At 35.7% G+C, this 27102-nt stretch overlaps 1 protein-coding gene across 1 annotated transcript in view; it reads left to right on the forward strand.

The window, feature by feature from the left end:
- The window catches only part of Ppcs (phosphopantothenoylcysteine synthetase), a 178095-nt gene that overhangs the window by 39156 nt on the left and 111837 nt on the right, over nucleotides 1-27102 (forward strand). Inside the window, exon 3 of the mRNA XM_090412409.1 lies at nucleotides 23224-23366. Coding sequence (XP_090268535.1) covers nucleotides 23224-23366 — 143 coding nt within the window. The remainder of the gene's footprint in view (nucleotides 1-23223; nucleotides 23367-27102) is intronic.

Genomic DNA, 27102 nt, shown 5'->3' on the forward strand with positions numbered 1-27102 from the left:
AGAATCCCTAGAATCTGAAAAACTGTTCAGGAGATATTGAAACAACAGAAACAGTCAGAGCAACTCTTTCATGTAACATTGATCAGGGGAATACCAATTATTGTACCTTTCCTAAAATTTGAACTTTTCTTGAGAAGTAATATTTAGGGTAGAACTTACTCAGTGTTCTTGACAAGGTGATTTACTTTTAATTTGTGATTTAATTAAAGATCAGGGAGTGACAGCCATAAGAAGAATTTTCATATGTGGGAATATCATCCTTGCATTTAACACCCCCCAAACTACATCAGTGATAGCAGGTTTTTCATACAGAGCCTAAACAGACTCTATATTCTAAACACTTTGCACTGCTTCAAATGTCAGAAATGCAGTCAAGCTCAAACTTTCTGTCATGGCTCTGCTATCTGTACTGAATGTAGCAGTAAAGAGCATAACATCGCAAAACTCCCAGTGTGCTAATTATGAGTGAGAACACCCAGTCTACTCCCAAACATGCCAAAGATGGAAAGATGAAAAAAAAATTTCAAAAGATCAAGACCAAGCAGAACATACCATATCAGGAGGTAAAGAGGAAATATACAACAATAACATCTAATGGAAAACCCTCTTATGCTGAGAAGGCGACCATAAAGAAACAGTCAAGGGGGAGATTAACATGTCTGTCCCATCTGTTTACTATAATTACATTATCCCCAGTAATATGAATTGATCACAGTCTCCATAAGAACAAATCAGAGAAAAATAAATAAATACTCCTCACTCCTGAAAACACAGCAAAAATGATTCCATCAAAACCTGCTACTGGAAAAATAATTGTGCATCCCAAAGAATAAAGAACATGATTTCAGATCCATTAATATATGGGTGGTTGCTCTGTTTCCCCTCCTCCCACCCCTCAAGTCAAATAAAACTATTAAAATACATGTGTCCTGGCCAGAGTAGAATTTGACAACAACTTGGAAGAAGAAATGGGTACTGGCCATCTACAATTCCATAAAATGGAAAAAAATCCAAGATTGATAAAAGCAAATCTTCATAAAAACCAGAAGCCAAATTCATGTTGCAAAACATAAATAACAAAAAAAAAAAACATGCAATGGAATTGTCATGGATTCTGTAAAACATGGAGGATATCAAGGTTGTCGTGCCAAACCATATTTGAAACTGTGCAGTATGCCTCTGTTAACCACAAGAATAAAATAGGAGATGGACCTGCCTATATAAACATAGGCAGATCCATCTCTTATTATAATATACTGCATCCATCTACCACCCAGTACAGGAGTGGTTGCCACTCCTGTAACACTTAATGAGGAATTTAAATGACTACAATAGAAATGGCAAACAAACTGTTAGGTCAAAAAGCAGTGAATGTTTGTGTAGGTACACAGAAGTGTTTAAGTTATTGTTGTCTTTAAGTTTCTAAGTGTTTAAGTTATTGTTGTCAAGCATGTGCTCTACAACTCTTCTCTGAATTAGTGTGTGCATTAATCCAGAGGAAGAGTTGTAGAGCACATGCTCAACAACAATAACTTAAACATTCTAGTGTAATAAAATCTAGTGTAATAAAAGCATTATTACACTAGAAGTAACACTTTCTGTGTGCCTGCACAAACATTCACTGCTTTTTGACCTAACAGTTTGCCATTTCTCTTGCATAGATACATGGGCAACCATGTATCTATCATAAATATCATGATGAAAAATAGATCAGCTGACTGGAATATCTTCTCATCCCTGGAAGAATTAGAATTTGCAACAGTCAGCTCATCTCTGCAATATCCTGTCAAAATCATCCCTTTTAGATCATCTCTCATTTAGCCAGTTATTTATTTTATTTTATTTCCACAGTGGGAAAATTTGTGCATTATCCATCAGACTGCCACATGTCTGTTTGGTGTGAATAAAAGCATTATTACAAATTCTAGACATTAGGATAGATAGCCCACTATCACTATGGGACTGCTGTATTTCATTGTGCAGATTAGTTAAACATTCCATCCTCCTTCTGTTTATTTACCAGCTCTTTCAAACACATAGGTTAGAATGCTCTGATTTTGTACCTGTCTATCCAGATGGTTCAAAATCAGAGTTTCTAGTAAGTACAACAACTGTCTTCTCAGATAGCATATATCCAATTAGATCCCTGAATGTAAGAACTATGCTGCTGAGCTGCATGCACTAGGGTTGTGTTAAATTACATAATATTGAAATGCTTACCAAAGGTTGATTATTTATACTGATTTAAGAAGCTCCCTTTAGGCACTTAGAAGTCATATATTAACATCATTTAGTGTTTTCCAGTAGTTGCATATAAAGAAGCTCCATTTGGATGTTTACCTGTGTTGAATGCAAACCATGTCAGAAATGAGGTTGCAGACACTGCATCTAGGTTCAGCTGTTTCCCTAAGATGCCATCATCTTTCTGTCATCTACATGGAATACAGGCAGCTTATATGGCAAAAATTAACATCCCAGTGACATTATGACATTGAGAACAACTACAAACAATACTAAATTAGGCCTAAAACTTTGTCACTCCAGTCTGTTCAGGGTTCATGAAGAGGAAATTGTCTTGTTTATACCCATCTCACACACTTCTTCCTATTGATGGGATGATGATATTCCTGTGTGTGTGTGTGTGTGTGAATAGTGTTCATCTTCTCTAACCCTTCATCATATTTTAATTGACTGCCCTTGTTACATTAATGATCTTAATCATATTTTTTAGTAATTGAACAAAATCTGTCTAAGCCTTATAGGCTGATTTTATTTGATACACTATATATAATCAATGTTTTTAAATGTTTACAAGAAATTAATCTTTATGCAAGTATAACCTTTTAGAACTATATGTTCCGATATACTAATTTTATTTTTAATTCATCAGGTGTACTACTTTTAACTTAATTTACTTATATGTATATATATTTGTAAGTTTTCTTTTGCCTTTTGACATAGCACATTATGGCCTGAGATGCTAGTGTTGGATCGTGATTCCTTGTTTTTGATCTCCACCATCTTGTTTTAACTGTTCTTAAACAAGTTATAAGTTGTTGGTTGATTACTAATTTAAATATAGAGAAATTTATATTTTTAGACTGTACCACTCTATATCTAGATTAGTCTAATGAAATGTAATGAAACCAACCATCAACTAATTTTATATCAATATTATTTCTTACGTAGACCGAGTTTATCTCTTATGTTTGAAGCTCCCACTAGGTCCGATAATTTCATGAATGGTGCAGTAAAGGAGATTCAGGCAAACGCAATTTTAAAATCATCAAAACAAAACATTTAATTCTGGGTTATATATTATACATATAAACTCAATTCTGAGAACAAGGTGATATAAATGTCTAAGCTTAACTGGTCACAACATCTTACGGATTCAGTCTAAGAGCATTCTGCTATCAGACTTATAGCTTTCACAATATTAAAATAACTTTTAATAGAGTTCAATATCACAAAATCTCTTAGTAACAAATTTTACTATTATCGCAGTCAGTAAAGTCTCAATACATTAATGGTGGCAACAACCTCATGGGTATACATTTTCATACTTCATACTCCGGCTGATTTCAGCAAAAAACGTTATAGTTAATGTGGGGAATAACAGGAGGAATTACACATATATCTCTGCACTGAAGTAACATAAAATTGGACAGTTCTTACCGGATAAATCCTTTGCTCATCAATTTCACTATGGGCACACTTTATAACTATATTTACTTAGTACACTATGGCAACACTATTAAGAATAAATCTTCTCAATGATAACTGAACTATTAATGGTCGCACTTCACGTGTATAGACGTACTTGGATAAAGGAAAATGCTCATTCCTTTTCAACACTATTCGACCAATTCAGCTCTCTGTTAAAGTTCCATGAAACTCTTGGAACACAGTAATTCTTTAACTTCTAGAATTATTCTCAGTTGCTTATTACTTTCCCAGTCCTTAAATATTCCAATTACAGAACTAAAGTTCTAGACACAGAATCCTTTGCATTCACTTTGCTGCCTATCAGTATTCTCCTCATCTGTCTGTGCTATACTCGATGCTCTCGTGTCCCACCATGGTCGGTCCTGAAAAAGAGAAGAGCCTCGGTTTTCTCTTTCTTAGCTTATATACCTCCCTTCTTTTTTTCCCCCAAAATTCTCATGCTGTAGCTTATGTCAATTCTTTCTCTCCGTTGAATACCATATCTTGTGATCCAAGCACGCGCTAGTTATTTCTAGCCCGTCTCCATGGTAACAAACAAAATAAAATAAAAACAGAAATATTGCATAACATTATACCTTTACATACTGGTAGTGATAAATAAAAAATTAAAATATTATAATTCACATAAGGCATATTAAACTTATATATACAATTCCTCATAATATTAAATTAGGAATAATCAAAATAAACAGAATAATATTTCAATACAAGGTCCTATCATTGCTAACACATATTTTAGATTAATTAATAAAATTTAATAAATAAACTCAAGGCAATTACATGAATAATAATTTACAATCATGGGATTAATATCAAATAAATTTTACAAGTACAGCCTTTGGTATGGTGGATTAAGTTGGATTCTGAGGGGAGTATTAATAATTTTAATTTCTCTTCATTCTGAATCCAACACTAGTGCACCATAAAAATCAAAACAACAACAATCCTATTCTAAAATTCATTTAAACAACCAAGTCAAGAACACAGCCAACTCTTTTGCATGATCCCAACAAAGTGCTCAGATGACTATTCCTGACTCTCTTCACATAAGGCAGCTATTTGCTATATGCACTTCTGCCTTTTTGTGGTGGGTGGGGGGGGGATATAAAAAAATTATAAAAAACTTTATATTCGGCACGAAACTCTTTGATTCCAATCTTTGAGTTTCTTATTCGGCTTTGAAATAATGTGGGATTTAATATCCCCTTAATTTAAATAATATAAAAAAATTTTACATTGTTACCATTATCATTCATCAGTATGTTACTGCCACCAGTATCATCACCCATTTTTGCTTGCCATATAGAAGAATCATTGCCCTCAGTTTTCTTTTGCCTGATAGCCAATCTCCTCTCATATTATACTTTATATGTGTGTATATCATACTTGTAAATTTTCTAGCATTCACTTTACATTCCTCTTGCATCTGATGTCTATCAGATGTTTTGCATTTGCTCCATAATTTGTTTTCCCACACTGCTTGCATAAATTTGCTATTCATTTATTTCACTCCTACTTTATTTGTTTGCATAATAAATTTAGTTTAATCCTTTATCCAAGTGTGAGCAAACAAAGTTTGCACCTGAAAGTATCTTCAGGACTGGGGTAAGGTGGTACAATACCAGGGCAACTCGTTGCAAAGGTGGAGCAAGATACCAACACTCCTGTCTCAGTATCTCCTATAATGCAAAACACATCTCCTTGCGGATATGTCTAATGTTATGCATTAAGGGAAGGGCCACTACCCAGACTAGTGGTAGTGGGGTAAGGTGTTGTACCACCTTACCCCAGTCCTGAAGATACTTTCAGGCACAAACTTTGTTTGCTCACACTTGGATAAAGGATTAAACTAAATTTATTATACTCTAACCAAGTGAAAAATAAACTTTCAACAAAAAAATTTATTTGTTTGCCTAATTGGTATACAAATGTGCATTGCTTGTATCTGATATGCCTAACCAGTGTAAAATTCGATGCAGCGTAAATTTTTTCAATTTTTTTTTATTTGCATCGACTTTTACAGGGGTCACATCCAAAATTCACAAAGGTAAGCTTTGTTATTGTAAATAGAATACTAAAAGCTTATGTATAAAACCCAAAGGGAATTGGCTTGCTTGCTCGCATAAACAAGGAATGTTAAAATGGTAAAGCCAAGGCCTTGCCATTGGAATGCTATTTGAAGTTGGAGCTCTGATTGTAGTGTAAAAGAACTCTTTTGTTTACAAGTTCAGTCTAAGACGACCTTCAGGGTCAGTGGAGAAAGGGGGCGGCATGAATCAAACATAGTTCCGCAGTCTGGTAAAATGGATTAAAGATGTACAAAAGGGGAGAAAAGAGAAGTCGACGTAAATGTTAGATCAAAAGAATCAAGAGGAAATGTTGGGGGGGTTTCAATCCTTAACCCAAGGTTCCATGGTAGAATGAATGTAAGGCATGGATCTTGAACCAGCAAGATCGACATTCTTGGCTAGAACACAGAGGTCCGAAGGAGGTAAAAGAGGAGACAGAGGTCGATCTGCAGGCAAGACGTCCAAGTTCAAAAAATGACAGTCAAGAGATTCGATTAGCCACTGAGGAACCAAGCCGAGCCTGACCAGATGCTTTGCCACTTAAAGGAATCTGCGTTTGTGCCGACCACTGGACCATTTGCCCGAGTTTCAGGATACTGGGAAATTGCTTTCCAAATCCCGCCAACAGATCTGACTGACATGCCAGTGCTCCAAGAACCTCTAAGGAAAGAAAATCGAAAAACCCGAGATGGAGAAGAATCTGAAGACTGAACCGAACTGTAAAGAAGTGTGCCTAGGAGATAAAGAACTAATGTGAGTTATTTGTTATATGTTATCTTGTATGTGATGTAAGAGAACTATCTTAAATGGACCTGCTAAGATGTACATATGTCTGAAAGTAATTTGATGCAAATTTATGGTTGGAATATTTATGTGTGTAGACCAGAGCATAGCAATTTCCTAAGAAATAATTGGGCCAAAAGTTTAATTGTTAATTGTGAGGAATCCTAAGGTATTATGTTGTTTAATAGTAGAATTGCTATAGAATTTATGTTCTATGATAATTAGCTAAAAATAAATTTAAAAAAAAAAAAAGTTTATTGCATATTCATGGGAGATTGCCATAAGAGTTTACAATATTTAGTGTAACTTAAACTAAAGTTATAAAAGGCAATTTTTCTATTTGTATGTATTGGATATTCAAACTTAATGTTTAATAAACATGATTGTTATTTATATCCAAGGAGTGCTGTCTGATCTTAATATGCAATGCACTGTTTCCAAATAAACTCGATCCTGTGAGCAGGGAAATAAATGATAGATAAGATAAGGAGTGCATAGAAAGCCACGACCGTAATTTAATTAAGAGAAAGAGTATTTTGTGTTAGATAAGGACCTACTGGAAGTACTACTAATTCTTATACCACAAGGAGGCCTAGTGGTGCAGTCAGTAAATAAAAATAAATTTCTAGTGCTCTCAGGTATAAGAATATAGAGTCATGGAAGGTAGAGTAAGAGATAATAGGAAGAATAAGAAATTAACACAGCATAAGAAGAAAACCCCCAAGTTTACAAAAGCGCAATAAAACACGATATTTTACACCAGTTCCTATTCTCTGTCACCCTCTTTTTCCTCACAGGTAATCACTCATAATATCGATATGGTAAAACTCGATGTAGCTTGGAAATACCAAAGCACTTTACATCGATTTTTACAGAGGTCAAGTCCCATGAGAATGTTACAAAAATAACTTTGTTTGTCTCTATATGTTTTATGTTAAATATTAATGTAAATAACCCTTTAGTTAAAACAGTAAATACCGTTAAAACGGTATTTACTGTTTTAACTAAAGTTTCTAGAATGTCAAAAACAAAGTTCCGATGGCAAAGCATTACTTTGCCATCGGAACTTTGTATAATAGCTATGTATAAGAGCACAAGAAAGTTGTTTACGATTAAGTGCGTGAGAAAATTGTTTGCGAGCTCTGCGCATAAACACCTTCAAAGTTAGTGTCAAAGAGATCCGCTAGTTTCAGAGAGGTTTCCACTGCCTGAGAAGACAAGGAAAAAAGAGTGCATGGAGGAGAAGAAAGAACAGTCAGCCTTAACAAAAAGATCAAGGAGAAGTGCCGATTTCTTCGGGGTTTACAACCCTTGGTGCAAGGTCCCAAGAAGGCGAAAATAAAAGGAGACTGAGCCGAACATCGAGAGGAGAGGCAAGGTCTAGTTGCCAAGAGAGCAGAAGCAAGGTGCAGTTACCGAAGAGAGGAGAGGCGAGGTCCAGTTGCCGAGAGAGCAGAGGCAAGGTCCAGTTACCGAATAGAGCCAGAGGCAGTCGGACCCAGAGGACCAGACTTAACAGCTGATGCAAATAAGCCAAGTGCCGGTCGGATGTCCTATTACTGCAGGAAGTCAACCGAAGCTAATAGCTGCAGAGCCATCTTCAAGCCTGTATGCTGAAACTTCTTGCCTGAGCTTTTGAGTATCAGGAAGATTGCAGTCCAAGACCTGCCAACATTCCGACGAATTGCCCCCTGAAACAAGATTCTCCAGACGGAAACCTAAGATGAAATAAAAACCATAGAGACTTAGATGCAGGACCTTTGGGAGGTGTAGTGACAAAGAGCCTCTGTAAGTGTATTACATCCTTGAATGTACATTCTTGTTGTAATTTAGGAGATATATCATAGATGGACTGATAAGAAATATCTATAAGAGAGTCCTCTGATTTGTTGTTAACTGGAATTTAAATTGTAGCCATAGCTGGCTAATCTCTTTGAGTAAATTAGTCTCAGCAGTTGGTTTTTTTTTTTTTTTAGCAGAGAACTATCAGAGTAATTATATTGTATAGTCATTTAATATTGAAAAGGGAAAGTTTGTTTCTTTATATCAAAAGTATAAAGGATAGGTAGAGAAAGAATAACCTCTCTATCGCTTAATTAATGTACGTTGTTTTTAATGTAAAGAAATGCGTTTTAATTATATGTCAATAGAGTGCTGCCTGATTGTTTATTTTACAATGCACTGTTCCTAAAAAAAATATTGGACTTGTCAGCGGGAAACAACTAAGACATTAAAAGCGCAGTTTAAGTACTTAAGAACCATGACTGTTTATGTAAACTTTGTTGAAGGAATTTACACTAGTTAGAGAGAGACAGAGAGAGAGAGAGAGAGAGAGAGAAATCTACCGGTCGTTTTACGGAGTCTTATGCTGATAAAGATATACTGGTGGCGCAGTCTCAATTAAATAAATTTTCCAGTGTTCGTAGGCATACAACTAGCAAAATACGAAAGGTAGATAACCATAGTACGCAACAGAATAAGAAAGGTTACGAGAGAGAAAGCACACACGGCTATTAAGAATAGAGTAAAGATACTACAATAACAACCACAAATGTGTATATTATTACAAGATTACTTGACTTGAATTTCCCATAATCATTCCATAATTGTTAGCTTTCCCTGCATGATCACTCTTAACTGACTGGTGAGAGTACTAAAACTATAATACTGATATTTGTATGATGCTATATAGGGTTTTTTTTTATTATTATTATTTACTGTTTTCTCATAAATTTCATACTACATATATTTATTGCCCATTGTTGGCTGAGTGGATAGCATATTCGCTCTCTGGTTAGCAAGTTGTAGGTTCAAATATAACTGTGGGCACGGATGTTTGTGAGTGTTTTTAGATGGTGAATGAAAATCATTGTCTAGTGTATGAGACATCCACCCAGGGCCAGATTTAGACTTGCTGAGGCCCTAAGCTGTAGAAAACCCAGAGGCCCTCTACTGTTTTAAATTACATCAGCTGGTCTCAGAAAAATTTGAAATATATTCGCCTTTTTAATGTATGAAAATATATTGTCTTTTAATTTTTATTAAAATAATAAAGTATGTGTTTACAAAATCACAGAAATAATTATATAATTAAAGGGTTTTAAAAACAACAAATAAGGCTCATAGAACAGAAAGTTTTAAATTAAAATAGGAAAATAAAAAGTAAAAATTAAATTAATATAACAACATAATTGGTAGTATATAAAAAATTAATCTTTTATTCAGGTGAAAATTTGACAGTAGACATCACATAAAATTGGATACCCAAAATTCCAAATAATACAGGTATATATATGGGTAGTACATATATAAATAATACTGGTAGGTATATATTGAAAATATGGAGTGGATAAATTGTTATAATACAACAATATTTAATAGAAATAATTATATTATGTAATCCTCTAAAAGGCTCTAAGATATAACTTAAAACATTTTCTTTCTTGATTTCCCAAAAGCAAAATCATTAATTATGTCATCAAAAGATATGCTACGTAACGTATCAATTTCTATACACATGATGCTAAGTACAGACAATATTTCTTGAGACATAGTTGCTCTCAGTTCATTTTTTATTCTCTTTAGCTGTGAAAATGATCTTTCTCCTGAACAATTTGTTACATTAAACACAGGATTCTCGTAGACAGGCTTATACGTTGGTTATGCATTATTAAAACACTTAAGGAATTGAACAACGTAGTTAAGGATATAAATTAAATTGTACTTTAATAAATACTTTCCGATATTTCGGCAACGTCATGTTGCCATCTTCTAAAGGAACTTACAAAAAAAAAAGGCACGTGCACGTAGGCACTACAACACAGTAACTGAGAATGAAGAGATGAAGCTATTGTTCTCCTAAAAGTCCTGATGGTGCCCTCTAGCGGGCTAAGTAGGTGTTCTTGGCTGTTGGGCTGAAGGTTGTATGCGATTGCTCCAAATTTGGGAGGCTGATGTAAGCCTCCCAAATTTGGAACAATCGCATACAACCAAATTTGTTGAGGTTTGGAGAATTTCTTAGGGCTGAGGCTGATTCCATAAATAGTCTTTCAAATTTGTATTTGCTATGGTGTATTACTGTAGCTTTTTTCCACTGTATACTGTGGCGTATATCCAGAGCATGGTCTGCAAGACCAGAATGGCTGTACTTGTGAAACCAGATGTAGTCCTTGTGTTCAGAAATTCTTATATTCGCTGTCCTGCCTGTTTGGCCAAAGTAAGACAGTTTACAATTGCAAGGGACCTGGTATACACCAGGTAGGATACATGCCACTATTGTTTGTTTCTCATCCTCTTTCTTTTTACTGTAGACTTATATTCTACACCAGGCAATCTAGATTTAACTTCTTCTTCAAAATCATCAAAATTTTCTCGAATGTTTTTAACATAGTGAGAAAGTGATTTGCACATGTGGTAAGTGCAATCTTTGGATCCTGGAGAGCCATACTAGTTTTGTGAAACTCTGACAGCAAATTATTCCATAAATGTAGCATAAAAACAAACTCTAGTTCCTCCATTTTTTCCAGAAGAGTACCTGCTTCTAGTCTTGTAGCTCCTTTTTCATTCTTATCATCATAAATGACTTAGAGCATCTAAGTCACATTTATGATGTGACTATATAATACTTATAACTCACATTTATGGCAGACACTGCTTTGACATTTGCTTCCCACCTAGTGTCAGACAGTCTTTTTAGTACTCTGGTATCTGAGTCTGTTTTCAAGAAAGATAACATCACGGACCACCTCTTTGTAGAAGATGAAAAGAAAGTGTATGTTTCTTGAACAACAGCAAAAACGTTTACTGCATCTAAACAGCAATCTACAGCAGCATGGCCGACAAGATTTAGTGAATGACCGGCACACGGAATATGTATAGCATGCTTGTTTAACTCGAGGATTTTTTGTTGCATTCTCTTGTATTTGCCAGCCATATTTGTTGCATTATCATCTGACTATCCTCGGCATTTGCTGAAATTAACTTTGCAGCCCTTACTTAGATAATCCACCACCATACCTGCCATACATTCACCACTGCGATTTTCCAACTCTAGGAAAGTCAGAAAACGTTCAACAGGTAAACCATCACCGGGTGATACATATCTTACTATAACAGTTAGTCGATTCACATGGGAAAGATCTGGCATAGAGTCCACAGACAAACTGAAATAACCTGCCTTTCTCAGATCATCCAAAATTGATTTTCTTAATTTATTAGACATAAGCTGGATCAATTCATCACATACTGTCTTTGACAAATATGAAGGAGACCCAGATCCTCTGTCTCCATGTTGTTTTATGTGACGAAAGAAATGGATCAAACTTAGCACTCAATTCTAACAAACAAGGTAGTTGCCATTATTTCACGATTCAAAAGTTTCATTGTCTCCCCTAAAAGCCAGACCATGTTCTGTTAATGTGCATATCACTGCAACAACACTCTCAAGCACATTCCTCCAATAAAGCTATTCTTCTTTTATTTGTTTTGCTAGTCCCGAGTCTAAGGTTTGACCACGCTTTCTTGTCAAGTATGTAAGCAAAGCTCTTCTATGATCTTCAGAGTGGTCATGACTTTGAATTGCAATGGGATTTCGCAAGTCAGAAAATCCATCAGAAGCTAGTGCTGCAGTTGATGTTGAAAACAGTTTGCAGACAAAGCAATAAATACAACCTCTTGTTGGTGAGTACAAGCCATTCCCGATCTTATACTTCACCATTAACCTTCCTATTCTGAAAAAGACCTTTTGAACAATATCTAACCTGATTTTTGAATGAACACTTTAAGTTTTCAAATGGACTGTTCCAGTGCTGACACGCTGATGGACCTTTTAAGATCCAGTATGAGAGTTCATCCTGTGTGAGGACACCCCATTGACCAATATCACTGAGTTTCGTGAATTTTTTTGTTTCAACTGTAGATGTCGGTTCTCCGACAGCAGCAACGCTCACACTGGGATCAGTTACAATATTTCCATCAGCTGAGATTCCAGACTCTATGCTCTCAGAGACAATAGGCTGTTGTTTTGGAATTGGCTGCTCTCCCTGGGTCTGTAGATCATCTTTCGTTGCTGTGGTGAAATATATATCAAGTTTTGTTGCTTTTTTGAATTCATCTTCAAGCTGCTGCTTTCTTTTTCTTTTCTGGTATCCGCTTACAAATGTTTGCTTCATTGTATGGTTGGAAATGGAATAGCAGAAGTAAATGCTAGAAAATAAAAGATTACAAACATTTTCTAAATAATGATTTTAAAAATTAATTAAAAATTATTTAGGTATTAAAGATAAACATTTTAATTAATACGTTTTTGAGAGGGAAAAAACTCTTTTGTTATATTTTGTATATTTAAAATTATTTAGAAATTATCATCATGATATGTCTGACTTCATTCGAGTGATTTTTCTACGAATATTTTTTTATCAATTTTTATATTTTTTTGTTTTTTTTTTATTTGAGGCTCTGGCAGATTGCGAGGCAATAAGCTGTAGCTTTTTTAGCTTGTACGTAAATCCGGCACTGCATCTACCTTGCGCTTATTGGAGCCATAAAGTGGCTTGAAATGGTTCTATGTTTGATCTCTAGATCAGGGTTTCTAGATTTATTATTACAGATTTCTAGATTAATTATTACAATATTCACAGTATTACAATATTGTACATATTGTAATATTTTCTTTGAAAAAATCATCAGCATGATCATTTTACCTCCATAAATCATGAGACATTGCAGGTCTATTCTGTGTCTAATGAAGTTGATTATACCACACTTTGCAGGTCCACATTTTCTACCTTCTTAGGCAATGTATTTCCCACACTTACCCTTCTCCATTTCCTTCGTCAACCTTTCTGTGCAGGGATGCCTCTCTGAACTTGAATGGTATGCATGATCATCCCAAGATCCCCTTGCCTCCTTCAGTATATCCCATCAGTAGAACACAGTCTTCCATCTCTTAATATGAAAGTTGAAAATTGTACATTTAGTGTCTCATTAAACTGTATCCTCACTTATTTGTCCACTTTTAATTAATCTTTAGATCACATTTAATTACTCAGCCTAAGTTGAATGATTTTTTTTTTTAATGTGAATTCCACCATTAAAAAGGCTATTATGCTGTGGTACATTAGTATTAGTTCCATGGGTAGGTTAGGATTAAATAACTCAGAAACTCTACTCTGGATTTCAGGCAGATTTTTTTTTTTTTTTTCAGGTCATTTATCCTCCAAAAAGCGGGGGGGGGGGGGGGCACACCCAAGCAATGAAATTCATTTACCACCAAAGACATTCACAGACATATATGCCCACAGTGGGATTAAGACCACCAACTTGTTGGGTTAGAGCTGATGTGCTAACCACTTGGCCAACCAGGACACCATCTAAAAAGGCTTTATGGAGCTACAAGACCCATTGTAAGAAGTCCATTCTAAGCATAATATCTGCTACCATACCTTAAACTCATCTACTATCTTTACAAAAATGCATTCCATTTCCTCACCACCCTTAGTATAATAAATCTGTTCTGCACTTTATTCCTTGCCGCCCTTATACAACTACCAAGGAATGGCCCTCTCTCTCTCTCTTAATCCAATATAACTTTATTGGATTAAGAGAGAGAGAGGGCCATCAATTGTAATGCTTATGACTCTCCATTTCCAAACCTACTTCTCACCACTTCTTTTTTCATATCCTTAAAACTCTGTAAATTACATTCTGCTTATCTCTGACTTGTGTTCAGTGTCAGAGTAAAGAACCAGAGGTCATCCCTGGAAGTTATATCAAAGTGGGGTGAAGAGGGGTGTGAGGAGCAGATTTTTTACATGGAGAATTGTCAATGAATGGAATGCATTACCAGAATGTGTTGTTAATGCCAGGAGTTTTAAGAATTTTAAGATTCTATATGATAAATATGTTGTCAGTTGAATGACCCTCCCACGATGAGTCTGCCGACTCCATGGAGGGTGTAATAATAATAAATGTGGGTACAATATTTAAATCAGATTATAATACTGGTGTGTGCATGTAGGATAATACACATGAAGTGGTAAGGAATTTTCATATAATTTGTTATTTAACATTAAAAAGGATCGAATGAAAAAGTGCCAGTGGTTATCTTAGTGGATATTTGTACTTGCATCCTTAACAGTAAAGTTTTTTTTTTGATGTGATTCCCACCCCAAAAAAAATCAAACAATAGTCTTCTTTAGCTAGTTGAACCTCTAAGGTTTTTAGCTGCATGCACCAGCTTCTTCCATTAATTTCTGCCTGGAGCTTTTTCATTCCAGTTCTGAATTTCCATCTCATCTAAGTGTTTTTGGATATTGTTCTCCCAATGCATCTGTGGGCTACCTCTGAGTTGCTTTCCATCAGGCTTCGTTTTGAATGCTTGTTTAGCCATTCTCTCCTCACCCATTTTTTCCATAATAAGTTTAGTTTAATCCTTTATCCAAGTGTGAGCAAACAAAGTTTGCGCCTGAAAGTATCTTCAGGACTGGCGTAAGGTAGTACAACACCAGGCAACTTGTTGCAAAGCTGGAGAAAGCTCTCATCGCTCCTATCTCAGTATCTCCCATAATGCAAAGCACATCTCCTTGCAGATATGTGTAATGCTATGCATTAAGGCAAGGGCCACTACCCATACTGATTTTGATCTTTATTGAGGTCTCGTCAGTGGGAGCCAGCTCAGTAGTGGAGACACCAAGGCAGAAGCAATGAGAGGTCATCACAACCTATAGGAGTTGCCAAAGGGTGTACAACTTTATTATTGAATTACTCCAGATTCAGATGTTGAGAGTTTATTTTTCACTCGGTTAGACTATGTTAAATTGTAATTTCTTTTGTTAAATAGTAATGTCTATTGTTAAATCTTCAGTTTAATATACATTATAAATTATACATTAATTTACTGATTCTTGAATCTATCCTTTTGCTTACTTAAAAGCATACACAATCAAAATCCTACCGGCTGCTCTATTGTTAAATAGTAAAGTCTTTATTGTTTTATCGCTATTTCTCTATATTATATCTTGTTCTAATCTACTGTCGTGCCCTTAAGATATTAATTCAGATCTATCTCCTCTTCGGATATTGGCAAAATTTATAATTTGCTGCGCCAACCAATATCCTATAACAGAAGAGACTCTTGTTCAGGGAAATATTTCTAAATTCTAAAGGGATACACACAGTTATTTTATCTCATGCTAGCGCTGTGCAGATTCAGTTAGCAGTCGTAGACCGAATCTCACTTAAGCAAATATATCTAAATTCCTCCCCGCCAAAAAGGTTCTATTTCATAAGTGGAGGTTTGAATTCGTAATCAGGCATAAACTCAGGTATAAGGTACAAAACATGTTTATTGGAAAAACATAAAACATTTACAACTATGAAGTTAAAATACTCAATGGATCAAAATTCACTCTAAGTTTTGGGTTATACTAAATCACAATGAATCAGAGCAAGTTAAATCCTTCAATTATGAAAGGATAAGATTAGATTTAAGCATAATACTACTACTATATAATTCCTTTCACAAGTTATTCACAGACTATGCATTGAACACTTTCATTAATAATCTATCAATAATTATCTTAATTCTAAATTTCATTTAAGCAAGTCTAGCCATTCACAAATTACTGCCTATTAACAACTCTTCTTTGTTCCACAAGGGCTTAATTAATTCAGTCAAATTCTCACTAAAAGTTCTCTACTAGTGTCCTTTAAGTACAATGCACACAAATTTCTTGTTCTTCTAAATGAATCTTAACATAGAATGAAAACTTTTACATTACCGGATCTTTTCACATTTCATGCCGCCATCTCATGTAGGTCTGGATTACCTTACTGCATATTCTTCGGCCGTCTTTGCGCCTGGCAATGTACTATGCTTTTTCTTCTGCTTTCCGACTGTTGCGTGCTGTCTACCGCTCCGCAGGAAACTTTCTCCAATGGGACATTCTGCTAAGGCTCAATTCCACATAGGCCGTCATATCGCGATCAGCTCCGCTTGAAAACCTTCAAGCATTCTCAAGAAAAGAACCTGCCGTCCGTCATTACCGTAGTCGACCCACCGCTCTCTCACGAATCCTCCAACCAACTCCCCCTAAAACTCAAATCCCGCAACCGAAGATCAAAAGGTCCAAAGGCCTCTTAAAATGGCGTGCTTCATCTTTTATTTGCCCTATTCGGGCGCCCTCTATTCGATGTGGTTTTCACCCACGAACCCCCATCGTTCATGCCCTTTGGGTGATCGTACACTCTCCCTAATCTGTCAGGTCACATTATTCTAGGTAGCCGCTCTGACGTCATTTTTCCACGTAGGTATAGCCTCCATCGCTATGCTCGACTCGTACTGATTATACCCGATAATTCCGGATTACTACTTATAATTTTTCTCAGAATTTCGCAATGTACTAGACAGCTTACTTGGGAATTACATATAACCTAACAATAACTCTCACTATATCGCACACATGGACTACACAATATTACAAAACATAAAACAATACTTCATAATTATTAGCTGATGTGCAGATATCTCCTTAATTAGTAGTAGTTTATTATGTTAAATCCTGAATAAAGAATTTACTTGTAAAGCTCTCCATTCAGGATCTAACAACTATGATAAGTTTTGTTTAATCCTTTATCCAAGTGTGAGCAAACAGAGTTTGTGCCCGAAAGTATCTTCAGGACTGGGGTAAAGTAGTACAACACCGGGCAACTTGTTGCAAAGGTGGAGAAAGCTCTCTTCACTCCTATCTCAGTATCTCCCATAATGCAAAAAAAAAAAAAAAAAAAAAACCTTTCAACATCTTTCTCTGAATCCGGAGTAATTCAATAATAAGGTTGTATACCCTTTGGCAACTCCTGTAGGTTGTGATGACCTCTCATTGCTTCTACCTTGGTGTCTCCACTACTGGGCCTGGCTCCCACTGAGGAGACCTCAATAAAGGTCGAAACCGATATGGGTAGTGGCCCTTGCCTTAATGCATAGCATTACACATATCTGCAAGGAGATATGCTTTGCATTATGGGAGATACTGAGATAAGAGTGATGAGAGCTTTCTCCAGCTTTGCAACGAGTTGCCTGGTGTTGTACTACCTTACCCCAGTCCTGAAGATACTTTCAAGTGCAAACTTTGTTTGCTCACACTTGGATAAAGGATTAAACTAAACTTATTATAGTCTAACCAAGTGAAAAATAAACTCTCAATATCCAAGCCAATATAACTCTTTTGCCAATTTATGTCTTCAATTATAATGCTTACAACTCTCCATTTCCAAACCCATTTCTCACTTTGCTTGCTCATCAACTAGAATTCAGAATCTATAGAGTTCATATGCGAGCCTCCATAGCTCAGTCGATATAGACAAAGCCCTTTCTTTCGTCAGAAAGAACTGGGTTTGATTCCTGTCAGTAACATGAGGAGCCTCTATCTGGTCTCTTTTGACAAAAGGTGAGTTAGCCGGTCTCATATGGAGGTAGGGGTTTTTCTTTTTTGCCGGTCTCATATGGAGGTAGGGGTTTTTCTTTTTTGCCCAGAAACTCGGGTTTTTCATCCCCTAGAACAGGCAGACCGGCCCTGTGAACACACACACAGACATGGATTATAGTTATTATTATTATTATTATTATTATTATTATTCAGGCCTCTGTGGAGGCAAAAGACTCATCGTGGGAGGTCCTTCCTAAGAACATAAAGTCTGTCAAGACTCATCGAGGGGAGATCCCCCCTAAGAAACACAGTCTATCATACCACTCCTTAAACTCATTGACCGTTCTCGCTCTCACCACTCCATCAGGCAGTGCATTCCATGATTCACCCACCCTCCATGCAAAGAAACCACACCTCATCCTCTTGCTCACAGTTTCCTTTCGTAACTTCCAGGGATGTCCTCTTGTCATCACTCCTTCCCGCTGTTCAACCAAGCGAAAGAACTCCCCAGTATCAACCCTGTAACCACCTCTCAATAGTTTAAAAGTCTCAATCATATCACCTCTCCTCCTTCTATCCACCAAACTCTGCAGTCCACATTCCCTCAGCCGATCCTCATAACCAAAATTCTACAGTCCTGAAACCATCTTTGTGATCCGTCTCTGTACCCTTTCCACAGTTAATTTATCCCCTTCAAATGCTGGGGACCAAATCTGAGAACAATGGTCCAAGTGTGGTCTGATCAGAAACTTATACAATGGAATGATAACCCTTTTATCTCTGCAGGTCAGTGTCCTTCTAATAATTGCAGCAATCCTCTGTGTTACCTTCACCACCTTTGCAATATGTCCCCTAAATTTCAGGTTTCTATCAATCATCAACTCCAGATCTCTTGTCTCCCCTGTTTCCTCCAGTATAACTCCTCCCATAGAGTATGCAGCATCCCATCGATGTTTCCCAAACCTCAACACCTTACATTTTGCTGCATTAAACTGAAACCCCCCATTCATTTGACTGTCTATCTAGCTTATTCAAATCCTCTTGCAGGGCTACCACATCTGCACTATTACTAATAATCCTTCCCAGCTTCTCATCATCTGCAAACAACTGAATATCCTCTTGCAATCCACTGGCAATGTCATTGATATAAAGGTTAAACAATATAGGTCCTAGTACTGAGCCCTTTGGGACCCCACTTGTAACCCTCTGCCTCCTTGAAACTGCTCTACCATACACAACTGTCTCTTCCCTATCAGACAGCCAATCCTGAATCCAGTTGATCAATCTGACATCAGACCCATGCTGCAACTTAAATATCAGCTTATCATGTGGCACCCTGTCAGATGCCTTCGCTAAGTCTAAGAAAATTGCAGTATATGCCTTTCCCTCATCTAATGTTTTTGTAACTTTACTATAAAAGGATAACATATTGCTAAAACAAGAGCGCCCCTTCACAAATCCATGTTGACTCTCACAGATAACATTACCCTCATAGGTTCTGATTCATCAGCTATATCACCAGTTCCGAGCCCAGATAAAATGGGGTGGGGTGGGAAAAGCATTGGTGAACTACCCTATAAAAATGTCACTGGACATACTTTGTGGCAAGAGTACTTTCCTACAAAGTTACCCAAGAGTTGGATATGACTGAAAAGGTTTAAACCACCACCATAGAATTCATATAGTTCTTGGTTATGTCTTCTCCATTCACCTGTTGTGTTATCTCTTACAGGTCCATAGACTTTTCTGAGAATTTTATTTTCAAAGATCTGCAATCCTTTTGCATCTTGGTCTGTTATGCTGCAGGTTTCTGCTCCAATAGGTCTAATGTTTGTCTTGTATACTTCTGTTTTTACTCTGCTTGATAGAATTTTGGAAGATAATAAATGATGTAGTGAATGATAAGATCTGTTTTAAGTATGTATTCTAGCTTTTATATCTGTACTAATTTTATTATCTTGAGTAATCAATGTTCCAAGATATTTAAACGAGGTGGCACTTGTAAATTTCAGGTTTTCAATGGTAAAATGGTCATTTCCCCCTTGCTTGTGATTTCTGCATATATTTAAATATTCAGTTTTATCCTGGTTGTTTTGTAATTATAGTTTTTCAGCAACAATTTTGAATTTTCTAAATGTTGTTCTAATGTCTTCAGCATTTTCTTCAACAAGGCATATATCATCTGCATATCCTAATAATATCTGTTTATGTTATCTTTTACAATTTCTTGAATGCATTTTCTAATGCTAAATTAAAGAGGATGGGCAAAAGGGCATCTCCTTGTTTTAATCCTGTCTTAATATTAAAAGATTCAGACCTATTTCCGTTAGCTAACACCATGTTTTGGCTATGTCAAATTTTGATTAAACATATATTATCTTATGAGGTATTCCTAGTTCATCTAATATTCATATTAGATGAATATTAATAAAATATGGACCTGCGGATTGTATTCCCTTTTTTTTTTCATAGTATCTAAGTGTAAATATTTAGTCAGCTGTTGATCTATGTCTTCGGAATCATGCTTGATATTCACCAATATTTTCTTCATCATAAGGTAAAATTCTTTTTAGTATAATATTAGATAAAATTTTGTAGCCTGCTGATTAGCAATACTTTCCATTCTGTGGGTATCTCTTCTTTTTCCCATATTAAATTTACCAGCTTATGTATATGAGTGGTTAATCCACTACTCTCCCATATTTAATGAGTTTGGCTGCTATTCCATCAGTCCCTGGTGCCTTGTTGTTTTTGAGCTGCTTTATACTTTCCTCTACTTCAGCTAGGGAAAGTTCAGTTATTTCCGAGTGACAAGTATTCTGTTTGAAAGACACAGTACATTCATCAATTTAGGAGTTTGCTAAAGTACTCTCTCCACCTGTTTGCTATTTCATCTCTAGAGGCTAGTATTTGTGCATTGCTATTGTTGATTACTCTTGTTTTCATATGTAGGTCTGATTTTTGATTTCACGGAAAAATTTTCTGGAATTGTTTACCGTAAAATATTTCTGGATTTCTTCAATCTGTTCACAAAAAAAATTTTATTTTCTGTTGTCTTATTATTTTATTGGCTTCCTTGCTGTTCTCTTTGTATCTCAGATTGGCATAAATATCAGCTGGATTATTAAGCCAAGTGCTTTTTCTTTACTGCCCATTCACATTCTTCACTGAACTATTTTTTATGCTGTAATTTACTTTGAATTCCAATTGAGTTTTTTGCTGCTACTTTTATGCTATCCTTGATATGATTCCAGATGTTTTCAATATTTTCATTCTCCTTTAGTTGTATAGTTTTCACTTTCTGTTTTAATTCACACTCATATTTTCTTCTCTCTTCTGTTAATCTAGTTTGTTAATATTGTATCTCAGTAGATTTGCATGTGCTGAAAAATATTTACTGTTTATTTTAATCTTAAGTATGGCACCAACTAGAAAAGGTCACTATTGCATTCAGCTCCTCTGAAGCTCCATATATTCTGAAAGAAATTGCTGTCTTTTTCTTATTATTACATGGTCTGTTTCATTGAATGTATGACCATCAGGAGATTTTCATGTTTATTTGTGTATATTATTCCTCATAAACATAATGCTGATTATTATTACATTTCTGGATATGGCCAAATTAATTAATCTTTCTCCATTAATATTTATCTCTTCATGAAGGTTTTGGTTTCCAGTAATTTTTTTATAAATTTCTTTTTCAATTTTTGCATTAAAATCACCTAATAAAATTATTATATCCTGCCAGGGAATTTTTTCAAGGATTAATTCCAGTGTTTCATAGAATTCACCTTTTACTGACTCTTTCTGTAGGTGCATGTGCATTAATAAAGGTTATCTTGAACCATTTCACTTTTACTCTTAGCTTACTTATTCTTTCATTAAAGGTTCAAATTTAATCAGAGATGGTCACAATATTTTCCTTATTATGAAACCTGTTCGAAATTCATGTTTATCAGATTTGTTTCCACCATAATGTAGCAAAAGGTTCTCTTTCTTCAAATTTCTTTCTATCCATCATGTCTCTTGTATTGCTACTATATCCATTTAATTCATGTATGATTTCTTGAAATGCTCCAACTCTGTACAAGCTTCTAACATTCCATGAACCGATTCATAAACTATTATTCCAAGGCCTGGGTCGATATCCATTAATTCCATACAGTGATGATTACTTGGTGCATGCTTCATGACTAGTTGATTTTTTAGAGATGGGATCGTTGGCCTCATGCTCAACCCCCCAACATGGATGACTAAGGTGATTCTCTTCGTCTGATCCTTCACCTGTGACCTGTCCGGCTTGGGAACAGTAGCAGTGTGCAAGTCCCTCCCCCTACCATGACAAGGTGGAGACACCACCTGAAGATGCTATAATCCAAAAACCATGTTTTTTTGGATTACAGCATCTTTAGGAAGATATTTATCATAAATATTTTATAAACTGAAAGATATTTGATTGACGAGTTTAATCACATTTATCATTAGTTATCATAAGAAGTCTGTACATTGTTGTGCAAACCTTGTATGTGATTGCTGGCATAACACAGGTTCCTAACATTACATACACTAATTAATGACTTGCAAATGTCATAAAGTCTTTGGTTTCTGTTTAGTGAGCAGTATGAGCGAATTATGTTCTCTTCTAGAACTCGTGGCACACATCGCCAAACAGTGCACAATAGATTGTCAAGCATTCTTCATTTCTTACTTAGAAGAGAGAATACTTTTGCTAGAATATTCAAGGCATCATCCAAGGTAATTTGCTCATACTCCTCAGTAAATAGAATAGAAACCAAGGACTTCATGATATTTGTTAAATAATGTATGTAACGTTATGTTAGCAATCACACACATGGTTTGCACAACAACAATAGACAGACTTTGCATGATGCCTAATAGTATGTGTGATTAAAATGTCAATCAAATATCTTTTTTTGTTTATGTTAAATATCTTGGCTTGAAGGTAAAATTAATCCTGAAGACATTCACAAACATCCATGCTGCATGCAAAATATGAAGTAACATTCAGTTTAAAAATAAAGTACAAGGAGTTTAATCCACTTGATTATTCATAGTTCAAAAAAATACATAATATTCATTCTCTATGTGGGCCAAGGATCACAGAAGATTTTTATTTATTTATTTATTTATTTTATTTTTTTTTTTTTATACAATGTCTGAACCTGCAACTTATTTTCTTTAACTTTTAAACATTATAGATGGTTTCTAAAATGTGGTTATGCTGTGATATTTTTATATCGAAATAAAAGTCTAGAACCATTTCTGCGCCATATATCCTCTTCTTCTCTATTAGATTCATTGCAGTTTCACAAAAATAGTGAATCCAGTTGGAAAATAGAAGGTTGGTATAACAAATTGAATTGCTTTAGTTTAGAAATTTCTTTTAATTACTTAAAAGTGTTTGTGCTTTCTTTCAGTTTTTAATATGCATTGTTAGGTGTGTTTTGCAAATGCTTAAGCAACTATTAGATTTGTTTTGTCTTTCTGTCTTTACATCAGTTATTCATGGACTTTGAAATTATCTTGAAATTTGGTATTTAGAATAATTTAGATACATGAAGTCTGACATTGTTGTCATATTTTGAAGTAAGCTGTTCTATATGTATCTTGAGGTGTAACGTAAGAACTTGATAAAGTGCTACTGCAAAGTTGTGGCTGAGGCAGGATGCTGATGGATGCTTTGTTGAGTTTTTTTTTTTGAGAAGAAAGTTGGTGAATATATAGACTGAATTTGCAGCTGGGAATTAGAATTTTAAAAGTTATTACTTTGACATAGTCAAAGAAGAATTTCTTAAAACAAATGTGCCACCCACTTTTTTTCCACCATTCAGATTTGAATTCAAATTGCCATCAATATTTTTTTCCAAAAGACTCAACACTGGGAATTAGAACCGTAAAAGTTGTTATTGCTTAGATATATCCTTTCTGACATTTCTGATAAATCTCCTAATATATATATATATATATATATATGGTAATTTTTGTCATGTGACAGCGTCACGCATGGGTGATGCAATTGTAATATTTGTTTCGTTCAACGAGCATTAAACATTGAATACTACCGACATCAATTCAGTCATGGAACCCAGTCAATTAAGGTTGCTATACCTTGACAAGTTCAAATTGCGAAATTCTGTAGCGGCTGTAGTAAAAAAACATCAATAAAGCATTCGGTGGAGGAACATTCAGCATTGGTTTGCAAAATTTCGCTCAGGAGATTGAGGCTACAAAACAAACCCCATGGCCATCGTCCTTCCTCCATTGATTCAAATGAATTAAATGATTTAATCGAATGAGATCCATGACAAACTGTACGAGAGATTGCCTAGACACTAAATGTGCACTTCTCAACTGTTTTACAGCACTTGGCAATAATAGGAAAAGTAAGGAAGCTTGACAAGTGGGTGCCTCACGAACTCACTGAGGAAAACAAAGCACGGTGTTTGGAAGTGTGCGCTTCTCTCTTAAGAAGTAAAGAAGAAAGGTTCCCGCAACGAATTGTGACTGTGGATGAGAAGTGGATATTCTACAACAATCGTACTCGTTCGCTGCAGTGGTTGGGAGTGAAAGATGCTCCAGGAAGGGCTCCAAAGGCACCTCTGCATCCAATGAAGATGTTTACTGTATGGTGGTCTTCTGCTGGTGTTATTCACTACTCATTCCTTCCATGAGGTGAAACGATAAATGCAGCTCAATATTGTACAGATATGTGGCAAATGCATAACAAATTGTGCCTTAAACAACCAGCACTTGTGAATAGACATGGAGTCCTGTTGTTTCAGGATAATGCCCGACCACATACAGCAGTGTCAACCATACAGCAAATCAACAATTTTTGATACAAAATTGTGCCTCATCCTCCATACTCTCCTGACATTTCCCCAACAGATTACCATTTTTTCCGGCACTTGAGTCATTTTTTGTCCAAGAAATGCTTTTCAACGACGCATTAATTTATTGGGCAGTGGAGGACTTCATCACTTCCAGAGACACCGATTTTTACAAATGTGGTATAAATGACCTTGCCACACGTTGGCAACAGTGCTGCTGGAGATTACTTTGATTAATCAGGTATTCTTCTTCTTTTTATTCTCTTCTTTTTCAATCGTCCTTAAAATCGGCCATTTCATTTGCAACAACCCAATATATACTGCCAAAAAAAAAAAAACTCAAAAGACTTCTTAACAAAGCATCCCTCAGTGCTTTTAGCCTCATTATATGAAATCTATCTCTCTAATAGACAATTCTTAGATTCTTTATAATTTATGCAAAGGTAAAATATATCATTACAGAGCTGATAAGGATAATATCATTGTGGTCTTCAATACTAGCGAATCATCATCAGTGGCTCTAAAAGGCACTGAAGCACCTCAGACTAGTGAATACAACCATAAAATGAATGTCTTGCACAGAGACTACACCACTTACACTTTTAGATTATGATCCCACTAATTCACAGAAAAAGACAAGATTACTTAAAAATATAACCTCATGACTTTTCCTGAATTAACTAAAAAAAATGTAAACCTTTTATTTCCTCCGAAATCCAAAATTCTTAAAATTCATAAACCTAATTAAGCCTCTCCAATCCATACTCCATAATAGATGTCACTGCGCCCCCCCACTGCTTTAAATTAGCATATAATTAGCAAAATCTTTAACTGTTCCTTACTGGCCATACTTTTTCTTATATAAAAATTTTTACCCATTTTAAGTTTAACTTTAATCTAAAATTTAGTTTTAAGTAACACTGATGTTCTAGTCATCTTTATATCTATTCACCAGTATCTATTTATTATTACATTCACCTCTCAATATAACCGCAGGAGTAGTTTAACCCTCCTACCGGCCGAAGTGGATGAAATAGCCAGACTACCTCAGAATTTTTCATGGATCAAAATTTCATCGGCATTCTATCTTTTATCAAATATTTACCTTCCTCTGCCGTTAATCCCTGAACGGCAATTTTAGAGCTATTAGCGGATTAACTGTGGTGGAGGACTTTTGAGTCACTTGTCTTTACATGTACTGTAGTATTACTTGGAATTTCCTTTTCTGAACTAGGATATTTGATCTTTTTTTTTTTTTCCTGCACAATTTATTTATTGTCTCTTTCTAAAAATAGAAGTTTCACATCTGCAAAAATAAATAATCAGTCCTGAAATGACCACAGATCAGCCTTTGCAATGAATATTACTATTACTGTTATTACGGGCAACTCCAGGGAGTCATTAAACTCATCGAGAGAAACCCCAAATCATATTCATCACAACTATTCGACATTCATACAGTATCTATCATACCTCGCCTTAAACTCATTCACTGTCACAGCATCCACCACAGACTCAGGGAGCGCATTCCACTCATTCACTACTCTAAATGTAAAGAACCCAGCTCTAACACCTTTACTAACCACACTTTTGCCCAGTTTCCATAGATGTCCCCTAGTCCTCCCAAAACCAGCCCTGTTCTCAAAAATATCTTCTGAATTAATTTTATAGAAACCCTTCAGTAATTTGAATGTCTCAGTCATATCTCCCTTCCTCCGCCTATCAACCAATTTTTGCAACCCACAAATCCTCAACCTGTTCTCATAAGGTTCATTCCACAGACCTGCTATCATCTTGGTCACTTGCCTCTGGATCCTCTCCACCTCCTCCCCATCAAGAAGAAACCTAGGTGACCAAATCTAGGCACAGTAGTCGAGATGGGGTCTTATCAAGGCTCGATACAGAGGAACAATAACCTGCTTGTCAACGTATTCTTCAGCAACCAAGTGATTTGATAAGCTGATTTGGCCACTTTTGCAATGTGTCCCCTAAATTTCAATTCCTTATCCACCAACACTCCTAAATCTCGTGCCTCATCAATTTCCTGGAGCACAGTTCCACCAATGCAGTAAACTGCCACCAATCTTTTCACCCCAAAATGCATAACCTTACATTTTGCCACATTAAATTGACATCCATTCTCCTAAGCCCAGACCTCCAATCTATCCAAATCATCCTGCAAAATTTCGACGTCATCTGCATTCACTATTGCCCTACCCAACTTCGCATCATCTGCAAACAAATGAA

Source organism: Typopeltis vanoorti, chromosome 22, assembly GCF_054136105.1.
Source record: "Typopeltis vanoorti isolate ZY-2024b chromosome 22, IOZ_Tvanoo_1.0, whole genome shotgun sequence".
Lineage (NCBI taxonomy): Eukaryota > Metazoa > Arthropoda > Arachnida > Uropygi > Thelyphonidae > Typopeltis > Typopeltis vanoorti.